This window comes from Sciurus carolinensis, chromosome 3 (genome assembly GCF_902686445.1).
Source record: "Sciurus carolinensis chromosome 3, mSciCar1.2, whole genome shotgun sequence".
Taxonomy (NCBI): Eukaryota; Metazoa; Chordata; class Mammalia; order Rodentia; family Sciuridae; genus Sciurus; species Sciurus carolinensis.
The window spans coordinates 63,482,880-63,500,124 of NC_062215.1; the positions used below are offsets into that span (position 1 = coordinate 63,482,880).

A 17,245-nucleotide genomic window follows, 5' to 3' on the forward strand; every position below is an offset into this window, starting at 1 on the left:
GTAATTACTGACTTTCGAAAGATATTTGCCATTAAATTCCAGTTTAAAAAAATCTGAGAAAAGTTTTAATTGACTTGGCATACATTATATGTCTATTTCTGAACCATCCACAGAGCATTCTGATTGCTCAGATTTGCATCACCATCTATTCCTAGATCTAAAGGGCCAGCATGATCCCCATCCCCAAATATACTGAGTAGACGAAAAAGATATATCACTCAAAGTAGTCAACAGTGTCAAATGCTGCGGAAATGTCAAATGATACAAGAAGTGGGAAGAATACATTTGATTTAGCACTCAGTTGTTTTCACTAAACAATTTCTGTGTTTAAGAATGGAACCTAGGGGGAGTGGTTGCTATGATGAGAATGGAACCTAGACTATAGTGGGTTGAAGAGGAACTTCAAGGTAAAGTGCAGAGTGAATGAGTGGAAAAATTATTACAAAGAATGAGACTGAGAAAGAAAAGATTCATTTCTTTCTCTTTTTTCTTCTGATGAGGAAGGATTTCTTTAAATATGGGATAGATTTGACTTTATTTAGAGTTTTAGAGGCAGAAGGCAAAGTAGGAAGAAAAATAGACTAGACAGGAGAGAGATTAGATGATGAGCCTCAGGGCCTGAGGAAGAAATGCAGGAGGTCAAAATACATAATAGCCTTGGATGAGATAAGATGTTTCTTACACTAAACTGAGGTGGCATGTAAGTTGGGAGAATTCCATCTAACAACCTCTATTTTTTGTGGAATAAAATAAATATTGCTAAACCCAAGGAATGGTAGGATCATGGACTTAATGGAGAAGATAAAATTTTGAAATAACTGTTGTGGGGGTGGAAAGGAGCAGACTACAAATGCATAGGTATATTTCCAAGTAATATTCAAAGTTTATCAGAGATTAAAAATCACATATTTTCATAGCATCAGCATATAAATTACATGGCTTCTTCTTCCTAGTACAACTGGGTCGCTTGTTCTGGGTTCGTAAGACATTGTCAACTCAGGCTCTGAACAATAAGCTATTGGATAATTTTTTTCTACACATGATTGCTGAGGCAATTGGAATGGAGGAATTAATAGGAATTTTAAGTTTTTTTTTTTTCTGGCATAGCTATAAAGTAGTTTCAGTTTTTGTTTTTTTTTTTTTCATTTTGAAACTGGGGTTCAAACCCAGAGCTTTCCACATGCAAGGCAAATGCTTTACCACTGAGCTATATCCCAGCCCTAGTTTCAGTTCTTTTGAAATATTCACTGAAGAAGAATATCAGTGCCCAATCAAATCCCAGTAGAATCAGGACAATGTATGTTGAAGCATTTTACTTCTATTACTTTGTGGATACAGAGAAAAACCAGAACTACATCTGAAAATTATTTCTATACTAATTATTTTTAATGCAACTAGAAAGTAGTTATTGAGACACACTTCAATCATTAATAACTCTCACTAAATAATACTACTACAATTAAAGGGCAAGAGACCAGAGCCTCTATAACTTTAGAGCAATGGGTTCTTCTAACCTTAGTCATTATGAAATATTTAAGATCCAAAAATATAATGATGAAAAGTAGCCATTTATCTATTCCTAGCATATGAAAAAATGACATATATATTAAGGCCTCTCATATATTTAAACTTTGAAAGAAATATTATTCTGAGTTTCATGTTCATCATTTCCATGTATTTGTTTGTGTTATCATATCTAAGTAATATAATACTGTTGTTATTTTTTAATTTTATAAAAATGATTTTATATCATGTGTATTCTGTAGCCTTTTTTATACTTAAAATTATATATGGAAAATTAATTTAATGATATATGCATTTTTCACTATTTCATAATTTTCATTAAATCATTGTATCATAATATATTCATTCATTCTCATTTGGATAGAGATTGAGTTGTTTCTAGTTTTATTTTGGTTTTGCTATAACAGACAATCCTAGTATGAAAATTATTGCATGTATCTTCTTGTGCACATATGTGTTTCTTTAGAGTGTATTATTAAGATTTGCAGGGTACTGTGGTTTGAATGTTTGCTTCTCTTCAAAATTAATATGTTGGAGAATTCCAAGATGGCGGACTAGAGGGAGGCTGCGTTCCTTGTCTCTCTGTGACTCCGGTTTCAAGGAGAGGATATCTGTTTCTTGGTGAGGCAGTTTTTGCTGCATATTGATCCCCTGCTGTTTACCCCATTTGTCTGCTGTGATCACCTGCATTCTGCCAGCATATGGACGCCTTTTTTGAGTGCAGATTGCTCACTGTCAGGCGCCTATCATCCACCATTTGCCTGCCTCTCAACTGTCCATTGCCTGCCTTTCACCTATCCATTACCCAACGCACGAGGTTCACCTCCCAGTCGTCCGACCACAGTCAGCGAACTGATCGCTGACCACCAGTTGAGCACCAACTGCCTGCTGTTGCCTTGAAGTTCACTGTGACAGTACCTGCACGTCTGATTACACGTGGCTGCCGCCATTTTGAGACAACAGCCAGGCCCCGTAGGACCCCTGGCCGGACTGACCCCATCTCCAGGATCCCTCAGCCCGACCTATCACTCCCTGCCTCTGGGGCCCTCACATCGGCTGACTGCTCCCTGCTGCCAGGACCCCCAGACCAACTGACTCGCCCTATCACTGGGATCCCAGACTGACTGATTGCACCCAGCCTCCAGGATCCTGCAACCACACCAAACACACCCAACCTCCAGGACCCCTGCCTGACCAACTGCACCCCACCTCCAGAACCTCCAGCGGACCACGTCCACACCCTGAGCTGCAGCTCCCCATTTGCCAACACATTTCAAAGCCAGAGCGGCCATCTTGGATAATCCTGGAAGCCGGAGCTCTGATCTTTAGGTGGGGCAAATCCCATCCTGCGACACCTGCTGGAGGCTTGAAGATCATTGTCAGGTACCTCTCATGCATCAGGCTGCTAAAGACTGGGAGGTTTCCTTACTATATGACTGTTATACTGTAGATTTCCTTTTTTCTCCTTATGGAAAAATTTTAAGTTTTTATTTCTTTACTTTTCTTGCTCTCTTTTCCTTTTGTTTACCTGTTCCCTCAGAGTCTCTTTCTCCCTTTTTTGCATGCTAACATCCAATTTCTTTTGATTACACTCTCACCCTTTCTATTATCTAGAACTTCTGTATATTCTTTTCTTATCCCATTAACAGCTATATCCTACATCCCTCTGCATTCTCTTTGTCCTCCATTAGAAACTGCAGACCTTATTGCAAATCTGTTTGTTTTACTGAAGATAATATTTGAACTCATTCTGTTTATTATGACAATTTTGTTATTGTCCTCATAGGAGCTATTTGGTCTAGGATTGCATAGTGTCTGAATTGGGCACTGCTAATATTGATCTCCCCTTAAAGAAAGGGTTTTGGAAACCTATAGGGCCACTATAAGCCTATAGGGGGAAATCTGCAATACCCCAGATCTGCACTGCTAGAGGGGAAGACACATGAACAACATGAAAAAACAAGGGAAGAAAATGATCCAAACAAATCTAGATTCTATATTAATAGAATCCAATGACAGTATGTTAGAAGAAATGTCAGAAAAAGACTTCAGATTATACATGATTAAGATAATTCGCAAAGCAAAGGATGAGATAAGAGAGCAAATGCAGGCAAGGAATGATAATACCAATAAGCTGAAAGAGCAACTGCAAGAAGCAAAAGATCATTTCAACAAAGAGACAGAGATTCTCAAAAAAAATCCAACGGAAATCCTTGAAATGAAGGAAACAATAAACCAAATAAAAAACTCAATGGAAAGCATCACCAAAAGACTAGACCACTTGGAAGACAGAACCTCAGACAATGAAGACAAAATATTTAATCTTGAAAATAAAGTTGCCCAAACAGAGAAGATGGTAAGAAATCATGAACAGAATTTCCAAGAACTATGAGACATCATGAAAAGACCAAATTTAAGAATTATTGCGATTGAGAAAGGCACAGAGATACAAACCAAAGGAATGAACAACCTATTCAATGAAATAATATCAGAAAATTTCCCAAGAGGCTTACAGAACACCAAATGCACAAAATCACAACAGATCCACACCAAGGCACATTATAATGAAAATGCCTAACATTTAAAATAATGATAGGATTTTGAAGGCCGTGAGAGAAAAGCATCAGATTACATATAGAGGGAGACCAATACGGATAGCAGCCGACTTCTCAACCCAGACTCTAAAAGCTAGAAGGGCCTGGAACAATATATTTCAAGCTCTGAAAGAACATGGTTGCCAACCAAGAATCCTATACCCAGAAAAACTAACCTTCAGATTTGAAGATGAAATAAAATCCTTCCATGATAAACAAAAGTTAAAAGAATTTACAAATAGAAAGCCTGTGCTACAGAATTCTCAACAAAATATTCCATGAGGAGGAAATGAAAAACAACAATGGAGGTCAGTAAAAGGAGGAACTACCTTAGAGAAAAACCACTCAAAGGAGAAACCAAGCCAAACTAAAAACCAAAAATAAGTCAAATGACTGGGAATACAAATCATATCTCAATAATAACCCTGAATGTTAATGGCCTAAACTCAACAATCAAAAGACATAGACTAGCAGAATGGATTAAAAAGAAAGACCCAACAATATGCTGCCTGCAAGAGACTCATCTCATAGAAAAAGACATCCACAGACTAAAGGTGAAAGGATGGGAAAGAACCTACCACGCACATGGACCCAGTAAAAAAGCGGGGGTTTCCATCCTTATATCAGATAAAGTGGACTTCAAGCCAAAGTTAGTCAGAAGGGATAAAGAAGGACATTTGTTACTGCTTAAGGGAAACATAAATCAGGAAGACATAGCGATAGTAAATATTTATGCCCCAAACAATGGTGCATCCCTGTACATCAAACAAATCCTTCTCAATTTCAGGAATCAAACAGACCACAACACAATAATTCTGGGTGACTTTAACCAACCAAAGAAAACATAGAACTCAATAGCACAATCAATAACCTAGACTTAATAGACATATATAGAATATTCCATCCATCAACGAGCAAATTCACTTTCTTCTCAGCAGCACATGGAAACTTCTTGAAAATAAACCATATGTTATGCCACAAAGCAGCCCTTAGGAAATGCAAAAAATTAGAGATACTGCCTTGTGTTCTATCAGATCATAATGGACTGAGAGTAGAAATCAATGACAAAATAAAAAACAGAAATTACTCCAACACCTGGAGACTAAATAATATGCGATTGAATGAAACATGGATACAGAAAACATCAGGGAGGAGATTAAAAAATTCTTACAGGTCAATGAGAACGACGATACAACATACCAAAATCTCTGGGACATTATGAGAGCGGTGCTAAGAGGAAAATTCATTGCATGGAATGCATTCCAGAAAAGAATGAAAAGTCAACAACTTAATGACCTAACATTACAGCTCAAAGCCCTAGAAAAAGAAGAACAGAATAACAGCAAAAGTAGTAGAAGACAGGAAATAATTAGAATCAGAGCTGAAATCAATGAAATTGAAACAAATGAAACAATTCAAAAAATTGACAAAACAAAAAGTTGGTTCTTTGAGAAAGTAAACAAAATAGACAAATCCTTAGCCACACTAACAAAGAGAAGGAGAGAGAAAACTCAAATTACTAAAATTCGTGATGAAAAAGGAAATATCACGACAGACACCACTGAGATACATAACATAATGAGAAGCTACTTTGAAAATCTGTATTCCAACAAAATAGAAACTACCGAAGACATTGACAAATTTCTAGAGACATATGCTCCTCCCAAACTGAACCAGGAGGACATATACAATTTAAACAGATCAGTATCAAGCAATGAAATAGAAAAAGTCATTAAAAATCTACCATCCAAGAAAAGCCCAGGACCAGATGGATTCCCAGCCGAGTTCTACAAGACCTTCAAAGAAGAACTCATTCCAATACTTCTCAAAGTATTCCAGGAAATAGAAAAGGAGAGTACCCTACCAAACTCATTCTATGAAGCTAATATCACCCTCATACCCAAACCAGGCAAAGACACATCAAGGAAAGAAAATTTTAGACCAATATCCTTGATGAATATAGATGCAAAGATCCTTAACAAAATATTGGCAAACCGTATCCAAAATCATATTAAGAAAATTGTGCACCACGATCAACTGGGGTTCATCCCTGGAATGCAAGGATGGTTTAACATTCGTAAATCAATAAACGTAATCCACCATGTCAATAGACTTAAGGATAAGAATCATATGGTTATATCAATTGACACAGAAAAAGTGTTCGACAAAATACAACACCCCTTCATGCTCAAAACACTAGAAAAAATAGGGATAGTAGGAACATACCTGAATATTGTAAAGGCTATTTATGCTAAGCCCAAGGCCAACATCATTCTTAATGGAGAAAAACTGAAACCATTCCCTTTAAAAACGGGAACAAGACAAGGATGTCCTCTTTCACCACTTCTATTCAACATTGTCCTCGAAACACTAGCCAGAACAATTAGGCAGTCTAAAGAAATTAAAGGGATACGAATAGGAAAAGAGGAACTTAAGCTGTCACTATTTGCTGATGACATAAGTCTATATTTAGAGGATCCAGAAAACTCCTCCAGAAAACTTCTAGACCTCATCAATGAATTCAGCAAAATAGCAGGCTATAAAATCAACATGCATAAATCTAAAGCATTTTTATATGCAAGCAACGAAACAGCTGAAAGGGAAATAAGGAAAACAACTCCATTTGCAATAGCCTCAAAAAAAAAAAAATAAAATACTTGGGAATCAATCTAACCAAAGAGGTAAAAGATCTCTACAATGAAAACTTCAAAACATTGAAGAAAGAAATTGAGGAAGACCTTAGAAGATGGAAAGATCTCCCATGTTCTTGGATAGGAAGAATTAATATTGTCAAAATGGCCATACTACCAAAAGTGCTATACAGATTCAATGCAATTCCAATTAAAATCCCAATGATGTCGGCTGGAGAGATAGCTGGTAGAGTGCTTGCCTTGCAAGCACAAGGCCCTGAGTTCGATCCCCAATACCACAAAAAAAAAAAAAAAAAAAATCCCAATGATGTACCTTACAGAAATAGAGCAAGCAATCATGAAATTCATCTGGAAGAATAAGAAACCCAGAATAGCTAAAGCAATCCTTAGCAGGAAGAATGAAATAGGGGGTATTGCAATACCAGAACTTCAACTATACTACAAAGCAATAGTAACAAAAAAAGCATGGTATTGGCACCAAAATAGTCAGGTAGATCAATGGTACAGAATAGAGCACATGGACACAAACCCAAATAAATACAATTTTCTCATACTAGACAAAGGTGCCAAAAATATGTAATGGAGAAAAGATAGCCTCTTCAACAAGTGCTGGGAAAACTGGAAATCCATATGCAACAGAATGAAACTAAACCCCTATCTCTCACCCTGCACAAAAGTCAACTCACAATGGATCAAGGACCTTGAAATCAGAGCAGAGACCCTGCATCTTATAGAAGAAAAAGTAGGTCCAAATCTTCACCTTGTTGGCTTAGGATCAGACTTCCTCAACAGGACTCCCATAGAACAAGAAATAAAAGCAAGAATCAATAACTGGGAGATTCAAACTAAATAGCTTTCTCTCAGCAAAGGAAACTATTAGCTATAAGAAGAGAGAGCCTACAGAGTGGGAGAATATCTTTGCCATTCATACTTCAGATAGAGCACTAATTTCCAGAATATATAAAGAACTCAAAAAACTCTACACCAAGAATACAAATAACCCAATCAACAAATGGGCTAAGGATTTGAACAGACACTTCACAGAAGATCTACAAGCAATCAACAAACATGTGAAAAAATGTTCAACATCTTTAGTAATAAGAGAAATGCAAATCAAAACTACACTAAGATTCCATCTCACCCCAATTAGAATGGCGATTATCAAGAATGCAAGCAACAATAGGTGTTGGCGAGGATGTGGGGAAAAAAGAACACTCATACATTGCTGGTGGGGATGCAAATTAGTGCAGCCACTCTGGAAAGCAGTGTGGAGATTCCTTAGAAAACTTGGAATGGACCCACCATTTGACCCAGCTATCCCACTCCTCGACCTATACCCAAAGGACTTAAAATCAGCATACTGGAGAGATACAGCCACAACAATGTTCATAGCTGCTCAATTCACAATAGCCAGACTGTGGAACCAACCTAGATGTCCTTCAATTGATGAATGGATAAAGAAACTGTGGTAAATATATACAATGGAATATTACTCGGATATAAAGAATAATAAAATTATGGCATTTGCAGGCAAATGGATGAAATTGGAGAATATCTTGCTAAGTGAGATAAGCCAATCTCAAAAAAACCAAAGGATGAATGATCCCGCTGATAAGCGGATGATGACACATAATGGGGGGTGGGAGGGGGGCAAGAATGGAGGAAGGAGGGACTGTATAGAGGGAAAAAAGGGGTGGGAGGAGTGGGGGGGATGTAAAAAATAACAGAATGAATCAAACATCATTACCCTATGTAAATATATGATTACGCAAATGGTATGCTGTTACTCCATGTACAAACAGAAACAACATGTATCCCATTTGTTTACAATTAAAATAAACTAAAATTTTAAAAAAATTCATACGTTGGAACCTAAGACTCAACGGGTTAGTATTAAGAGGTGAGGGCCTTTGGAGAAGAGATCAAGTCATGAGGACTCTTCTCTCTACAATGAAATTAGTACGCTTATAAAAGGACTGGTGGGAAGTATCTAGTCCCTTTTTATTGCTCTTCTATCTTTTCTGCCATGTGAGGACATAGCATTCAAGCACCATCCTAGAAGAAGAGACTAAGCCCTCACCAGACGCAGAGCCTGCCCAGTGCCTTAATCTTAGACTTCCCAGCTTAGATAAATATGAGCAATAAATTTATGATGTTTATAAATTACCCTGTCTGTGATATTCTGTCATAGCAACAGGAATGGACTAAAACACAGGTTCATAGGTATAAGCATTTTAATTAGTTCAATGAGATATTATTAAATTATTTTCTATAGTGGTGCCAGTTTAGAAGATCATCAATAAAAGTAAGAATTCCTGTTGTGGAGCAGTAGTTTTTGAAATATGCTTCTCAGGATCCTAAAAAGGAGCTTCAAAGGCCATAGGACAGTAAGAATTTGTACCCTTAGCACCTGTGCTCCAATTTATTTTACATAATTGGATAACATTATAATATTTAATTTGGATAAAAACGTTTTGCTGCCTTAAAATTATCTAAAAACTAATACTCTGAGGCTGGAGTTGTAGCTCAGTGGTAGAGCACTTGCCTAGCATGTGTGAGACACTGGGTTAGATTTTCAGCACTGTATATAAATAAATAAAGTCCATCAATGACTAAAAATACATATATATACACATTATATATACATATATATAAAACCAATACTCTGAAGAACAAATCCTATCTATATAGCATCCGTCTTTCTTCCCAGGAGAAAAATTCATCTATAAAGAAACACTTTAAAAGGCAACTTTTCATCTATAGAACACATTACCAATAGTAGATAGTATTTATGAGCCTTCCTTCCAAGTTTTTATTTCCTCCTTAGTTAAATTTTCTTATTCTGATGAGGGGGATATGAGGAGGATAAATATAAGGCTCCCTCTCACTTCCCTGGAATTGTAAACAAATTAACCACTTTTTGCGGGAAGAAAGCAAGTAGGGTATGTCTCCATTTTGTTTTGCACAGTATTCATTAATACACAATGTTCTTATTTTTAAGTAAGTGTGGAAGAGAACAATTCTTTTAAGTCTACAGGTTCTAAAGTACTTGCTTTTCTTTTAATTTGTTTAGCACAAACCCAAGGCAGATATTCTTCTGCTGGTTTTAAGGGTCATACTATAGATGGATAGAAACTTAACATCTAAGCATCTGCCATGGCTCATTAGTAAACTCACACATGAACTAGGGCATTTTCTTTCTTCACTGCAGCCTGCTAATGCTCCTCTCATGTGCTTGGCCATTATAGGTTGCTAAGCAATAATCCTAGTGCTTGCATTGTTTTCACTAATACACAGAATGGAAGTAGACATGTGTTTGGTTACAATTCTAGTCAAACACTTCTCTCCTGGAACCAGCAAACCAAGAAAAGAGAGGAACAGCAGTCAATAAATCAGAATTCTGAACAAGCCTATCTGAAGCTGTCTTTTGACAAGTTGACCTCTAAATTCAGGGATCACAAATTATAGAACTACCCCAAGGGCAAATTAATTTAGAGGTTTAACTGAATATAGTTTCAAACAGGTATAGGGCCTTTCAGTACATCTGAGTTTGGGCATTCTCAAAACTTTTTACAGATTGAGTATTTGTTCACTCAATAAATAATTATTGATTTCTTACTACATGCCTGGCACTATGCTAGGCACTGGAATTCTTTTTCAGGATCAATTTCCTAAATTCTTCCTAGAATTAAAAGCCTTTCAAGCTTTCCTCCAACACTAACACCTTCATCTCTCTACCAGTTCACCTTCTACTGTACAAAGACCTATTCAGGCCCTTCAGGCATAAAAGCTTTCAACTAAATAAGTAGGTACACAAAAGATTTCCTTGTTCATAATTTGAAAGGTCTAGCCTTATAAGGAACATTTATTATTTTCTGTACTTAGGGCATGACCCACTGCTGGGTATAGCCTCAGTGCAAAATCTATTTAAGGACATAAATGGGAATGAATTATAATCCACAATATAATAAGCCTTAGCAGGCTCTTTCTCATGTTACATAATGTTAATGGGACTGACTGTGATTAAACTGGTGAAAACTGAATCAGAAGGGTCACTCAGCAAGCTGTATGATGTTCCTATTTAAACACAGGCCCTGTCTGAAACTCAGGTGCCTTGTCCTTATTATCAGAATTTCTCAACATTTGTACATAATGTAAATGACTACCATAAAAGGAGGAGAGGAAAAAAGCACTAATAAACATTATTGTAATTGAAATTCCATTGCTATAGGAGAAGGCAGTTTCTATAAAACTTTGTTAATCTTAGGAACTTGTATAATAAGGATAGAATTGGGTAAACTGATAGTTTTAAAAAAAGGAATTTCTCAAAATGAAAAAGAAGTTTATAGCCTAAAACGAAGGATAGCCAGGATAAAGAACTGATATACATTTGTCATAACTTTATTTTATTTATTTATTTTTATATGGTGCTGAGGAGTAAACCTAGTACTTCAAATGTGCTAGGCAAGCACTCTACCACTGAACCACAACCCCAGCCCAAGAACTGATATACATTAAAACACAGTATTTGACCTCAAAGACAAGTATTTGAGGGCAATTTTAGAACTGCTTGGCAAAATAACAGCACTTTAATTTTGACAAGTATGAAACAAGGATTATGACACTTTCTTTGACATGTTGAAACTGTCAGATAAGTAGCAGTTCCTCTTCCTACTTCTTTTACATGTATGTTTATATATATGTACATAAAGGAAGGATTCAGAATATAAGGTTTAATATCACTAAATAAATAAGTACATTGCATTTCATTTAATATCACAGCAAACTGCACTGTTTTTAGTATATATCACATACTGATGTGAATAAATCAACAAACAAAATATATATCCCTCTGTATACTTTGAAAAGCAATAAGAGAAATTAAAAATACAAGAGTAGCAAAATCCACAAACTCTTGATATTCTCTGGGTAGGCAATAAACTACATTACATAATACATATGTGAAGTTTTGCAGGTGCAAATTTGACTACAGATCAACTGAACACCCAATTAAATTTATAACAATTACCTTGGTCACAATTTTGTTTGGCATGTTTAAAATGAATTAATTTATTATCCTGGCCAGTAATTAAGGTCAAGCCAGAGTACATGTATGGTGTATTGGTGGTGAAATGGTGGGATGAGGAGGAAGTAAAATCAGGACACTAAGGGGTAGGATAAGTGGAGGAGAACAGACAGGTAAAGACTTGACAGGAAAAAAAAATTTTAAAGTTCATGAACTAAGAAAATAGTACTCAGTTTATAAGAAAGGCAAACTAAGTGTTAGGGAGTTTAGTTCTTAATGCAAATGTATTATAATAAGTATTAATAAGAATAAATAGTAAATACTTGCTTTTAATTGGCTTAAAAGACAGAAAAATGCTTCAGATAAAAGCACCTAAAAGTTATAACTAGGATCTACACAGTAATTTATAGTTTAGAAAATACTTTAATAATTATTCTTGTAATTCAGCCTGGCCAAGTCTATTACATACTAACACTCATTAAGGGTAAACTGAATTGATGGAAATTTAAATATTATATAGAAGTTCTCTTGGTACAGGATTTCACTAAGTGAAATTAGGTGTGGTTGTAGTGAAAGAGATAAATGTCTTGTCCACTTGTTTGTTGTCTTTTTGGTTCTGTAAATTTTCAATTTGCACAATTATGTGAAATTTAGTTAAAGGATAGGGATAGGTCAAACTCTGGATCAAACAAAATAAATGTGTGGTCAAGTACAGTACTAAAAAGAATAAACAGGACCCAAAACAGTAAGTGGCCCAAATGACTAAAAATCATTTTATTTTTATATTAATGGATCATATACTAGACATTAGTTCTCTAGGCTAAATTTTCTCTTTAATTAAGTAGCATAGGATGGAGAATCATAAAATTTCCTCAAAAATATTAATAGAGGGTGAAGGAAATATACTTTATTTCCCAAATGGCATTTAAAACGTATCCCTAGAATATATTTATAAAAAATCTTAAAAGAATGAATTTCCCACTGAAAATTTAATGTCAGTTTTAGATTCTATTGTGTATGTGAAATGAGTATTTCTCTACCTTGGGATTTTATTTCATCCATTGCTTCTTCTGCCACACGGTTGCTGGTCTCTGTTGCAGAAACATCTGGTAAACTCTGTGAGCTCTTAGAAAGGAGAATACAAATACCAATTTCAAAATGAGTTGCTTTTCATCAAAGTTGCATCAGCTCTCCCAATTAAAGGAGGGTTAATTGTTTTGTAGGAGCTACTAAACATTCCTACTTACTTTTTCTAGGATTTAATGTTGTATATAGAAGCAAAGCAGTAATCAGTCTATTTATTACATTCACAAGATGAAATGTGACTCAACAGGTCATCTTATCCTCCTATTGCTAACAGTCATATGCTAGAAATATCATTTCAGTTGTACATTAATCCTTGAATTATACAATACTTTCTACAAACATAATTTGAGAGCATATCATAATGAAATCAGAACTCTGAAAATGCTATTTAAAAAAAACACTACTAGAATCACCTTCCATGTTTGTGGTAGAAAGAAAAATGTTTCATCTTTATTGAGGAAACTGAAGATCAACTGAATAATAGCAGCAAAACAGCTTTCTATGCTCCTGTTGATGTACTTCAAAAATAATAGGCTAGTTTAAAAACTCATATCGGTCAACTTGATGTAAATTCATATAACTAATTTTTTTCTGTACAGTATTAGGGGTTGAATCCATGCTTGCACATGGTAGACAAGTACTTAACTGAGCTACATTTCCCAATTTCATTTATTTATTTATTTAAGAACAAGTCTTTCTAAGTTATTGAGGCAGGCCTGGAACTTGTGATCCTCCAGCCTCAGTCTTCTTAGTAGCTGGGATTACAGGGGTGCACCAACATGCCAGGCCTATAACATTTTAATTGTTTCCTTTTAAATTATTCTTCATCACAGTAATTTTGTATTTATTTAAACACAAGGTTACTTAAATGATTAACATGGAGATTTCTTCTTCAGCAGAACAGTGAAGTTAACCTAAAAACTGTTATTTCCTGTACTTTGGGTAAAAGTTCTGATTTTAGAAAGCTGCCTTTATTGAACTGTAATTTATAATAGTTATTCACAAATAATCTACCTATCTATGGAAACTTCCTATAACTAACTGAAATGAGTCAGATTAATAGTTAACATGAATTTTCCCTTTTCCATTTGCTATTTTGTTCATCTTTTTGAACACCCACATTTTTCTTTTCCTTCTTCATAAGAAAATTAATTTATCTAGTTTACTTTCCTGCAGTAAAATCTAATTGTTCATGACAACTCTACCTCAACAGGCTCCTTCTCTTCAGTTGAATCCTCTTTCTTTTCTTTGTCTTCTTTTCCATTTTCCTGAAAAGGGAACAATGTTAGTAAGTGATATTCAAAAGCAGCTGGGGATTAAGCTAACATTTTATACTCTAATATAAAATTTTATTTTAGCCAGGCATGATGGCACACACTTGTAATCCCAGCAGCTCAGGAGGCTGAGGCAGGAGGATTGCAATTTCAAAGTCAGCCTCAGTAACTTAGTGAGGCCCTAAGCAATTTGGTGAGACCCTGCCTCAAAATCAAAACAAAACAAACAAACAAACAAAAACCTCAAAAAACTGGGGGTGTAACTCAATGGCAAAGTGCCCTGGGTTCAATCCTCAGTACCAAAATAAATAAATAAAAAATAAATAATAATAATAATAATTTAAAAATCATATAATGAGCAGATAGCATTCAAAGTAAAATTACACAAAGTAGTTGAATCAACAAATTCAAACTGCTAAGGTGCATTATATTATAATTAAGAAAGGCCAACACACTGGAAGCAGGTTACTGTGCTCCAAACATTATTCTAAGCCAATTTTTTCAGCATTTCTGTCAAAACCTGATGCAGAATATTTCAACTAAAAGAGAAGTAATTAAGTGATAGAACATGATATTCTATCTCAATTTTCCCAAGAATGTGGAATTTCAAATCCTCTCATAGTTAGAAACCTAAATAAGGCCAGGAACCTGAGTAGATTTGGCTTCCTCTTGAGATGGTGATTCACTCATCTGGACCATGTAAAAATATCACCAAATTGCATGGAAAAGTAATAACAGATCAATATTAATAACATAAAGACAGAAAGAAAATGTTGATAAACAACAAAAAGTGCTCTGGAAGATCAAAATGTCCCTCCCCCCTCCCCCACCATTCTATTGAACGGTTGTAGAGTCTCAACTGTTGAATTTTTCAAACTGTACTACTGTGGGGCTGGGATTGTGGCTCAGTGGTAGAGCACTTGCCTAGCATGTGTGAGGCAGTAGGTTCAATCCTCAGCACCACATAAAAATAAAGAAATATAACAAAGGAATTGCAGTCCATCTACAACTAAAAAAAATTTTGAAAAAAAAAACTGTACTTCTGCTATTACTTTTCTTACTGACCAAAGCTATCAGTGCTAAGCCAGAGGAAGCTCACAGTAACCATTACAAAACATACTAAGGCAATTGAATTTTTAACATTATTATCTTATTAATTTTTGAAATAATAATCAAGGAAAGGTAAAGTGCAACTCTGGTGGCTATCTAATTCCTATGAGGAAGGTAGAAATAATAGAATAAGGATCTCCCTCCCTAAAAAGGAATTTTTTTTTCCTTTTTTTGGTGGGGGAGGAATATGATTTCTCTGGTTTACTTACTTATATTGAGGAATTGAAATGGAAAATTACCAGATCCTCACTTCACTGCAAATGATCCATGGTTTCAGACACAAAAAAATCACAGCTGTACCAAAAATTATTGAGTTGTGTATAAATGGGCTTGGTGCTGTGTAAAGAATAATTATGTTCATGTGGTCTCTGCTTCCAGGGCAGTTACAGTCTAGACACTCTTTAATTAGAAATAGCATATATATATATATATATATATATATATATATATATATATGCACACATATACACATATATATATGTATTCTGGAGTGTTCATTTTCTTTCTATCTATATAGCTGAATAAACCCATAGACTGCCTTTGGAGACAAAAGGTTCCAACACAAAACAGCTGCCTCAAAGTCTATTTTAAGTAGTTAATAAATAATATAAAGTAGATTTCTGTGATAGATCTCAACTGTACATTCTTTACTTATGGTGTCCATCTCCTGGATTTGCTAACAAGCTTCCTTCCTCTTTTTTTGGTGTGTGTGTGTGGTCCTGGGGTTTGAACCCAGAAATACACTACCACTGAGCGACATCCCCAGTCCTTTTTGTTTTGAGAAAGGATCTCACTAAATTGCCCAGCCTGGCCTTGAACTTGAAATTCTCTTGCCTTAGCCTTGAGTTGCTGGGATTATAGACGTGTACCACCATGCCTGGCTTCCATTTCTTTTAAAATATGTTTTGTTTGGTTATGTCCACATGCATTCAACTCAGTAACCTTCACTGAATGCCTTCTATTTGCAGGAAGATGTTGGGGTTAAAAAAAGATGAATAAAACCTGCCTTTGAAGAGTTCTCAGTTTAGTGAGGTAAACAATGCAATTAACCTGTAAAAAGCAAGAATAGGAGTACATACAAAATGTTTAAGGAACAAAAAGGAATAAACAATTATTTTTCTCGGGGCAGTCAGGTAAGTTTCATGAAGAAATAGATTTCCAAGCTGAATTTTAAAGGACTAGTAAGAATTTTTGTGTAAGGGAAGGAGGAAGGCTATCTAAAAACAGAAAGAATAATACCCTCTATTCAAAAAATTAAGTATTCATATAACAAAGCATAATTATAAAAAAACAGTGACAGAAGGTGGGGCTAAATAGGTGATTACAGTCAAAACGTAAAGAATTACTAGTACTAAATTGAGATGTTTGTACTTTATATCTGGGCTTTTTAAGTGGAGGACAAATGCTACCAAATGTTGTTTTTAAAAAGTTAACTCCCCCAGCAGAAGATGGATTGGAAGTGTGAAAGACTGAGAAAAGAGGGAAGATAAATTTTGCATCTTAAATGTTGCATCCAAGGTAAATTCCTCCAGCACGCTGGCACATGCCTGTAATCCCAGCGGCCCGGGAGGCTGAGGCAGGAGGATCACGAATTCAAAGCCAGCCTCTGCAAGGGCAAGGTGCTAAGCTTCACTAAGCAACTCGGTGAGACCCTGTCTCTAAATAAAATACAAAATAGGGCTGGGGATGTGGCTCAGTGGTTGAGTGCCCCTTAGTTCAATCCCCAGTACCCAGAAAAACAAAACAAGGTAAATCCCACATTGCTCCTTGCTGTAGTCTAGACTTTGCCAGTCATTGTCAGTATACCCCAACCACATCCCCTCAGGTTCACCTTTTCAGTACATGCAGATGGTCTTTGTCCACAAACTCCCGCAGTCAGCCTCAGGATTTTCTCTAAATCCACATGCACAGACCGGAAGTGCTTGGAAGCTAATATCTAGGAGAGAAGCCCTTAACCAAAGGTGGATAGGGAGTTGTCCC

General features: G+C 35.7%; 1 protein-coding gene across 1 annotated transcript in view; it reads right to left on the reverse strand.

Moving 5' to 3' along the window:
• The window catches only part of Efcab5 (EF-hand calcium binding domain 5), a 141,108-nt gene extending 123,869 nt beyond the window's left edge, over positions 1-17,239 (reverse strand). The window contains exons 1-3 of the mRNA XM_047543377.1: positions 17,097-17,239; positions 14,087-14,149; positions 12,836-12,920 (exon numbers count right to left, since the gene is read on the reverse strand). Of these exons, the coding sequence (XP_047399333.1) occupies positions 12,836-12,857 (22 nt within the window). The 5' untranslated portion in view covers positions 12,858-12,920; positions 14,087-14,149; positions 17,097-17,239. The remainder of the gene's footprint in view (positions 1-12,835; positions 12,921-14,086; positions 14,150-17,096) is intronic.
• Between the last annotated feature and the right edge of the window lie 6 nt (positions 17,240-17,245).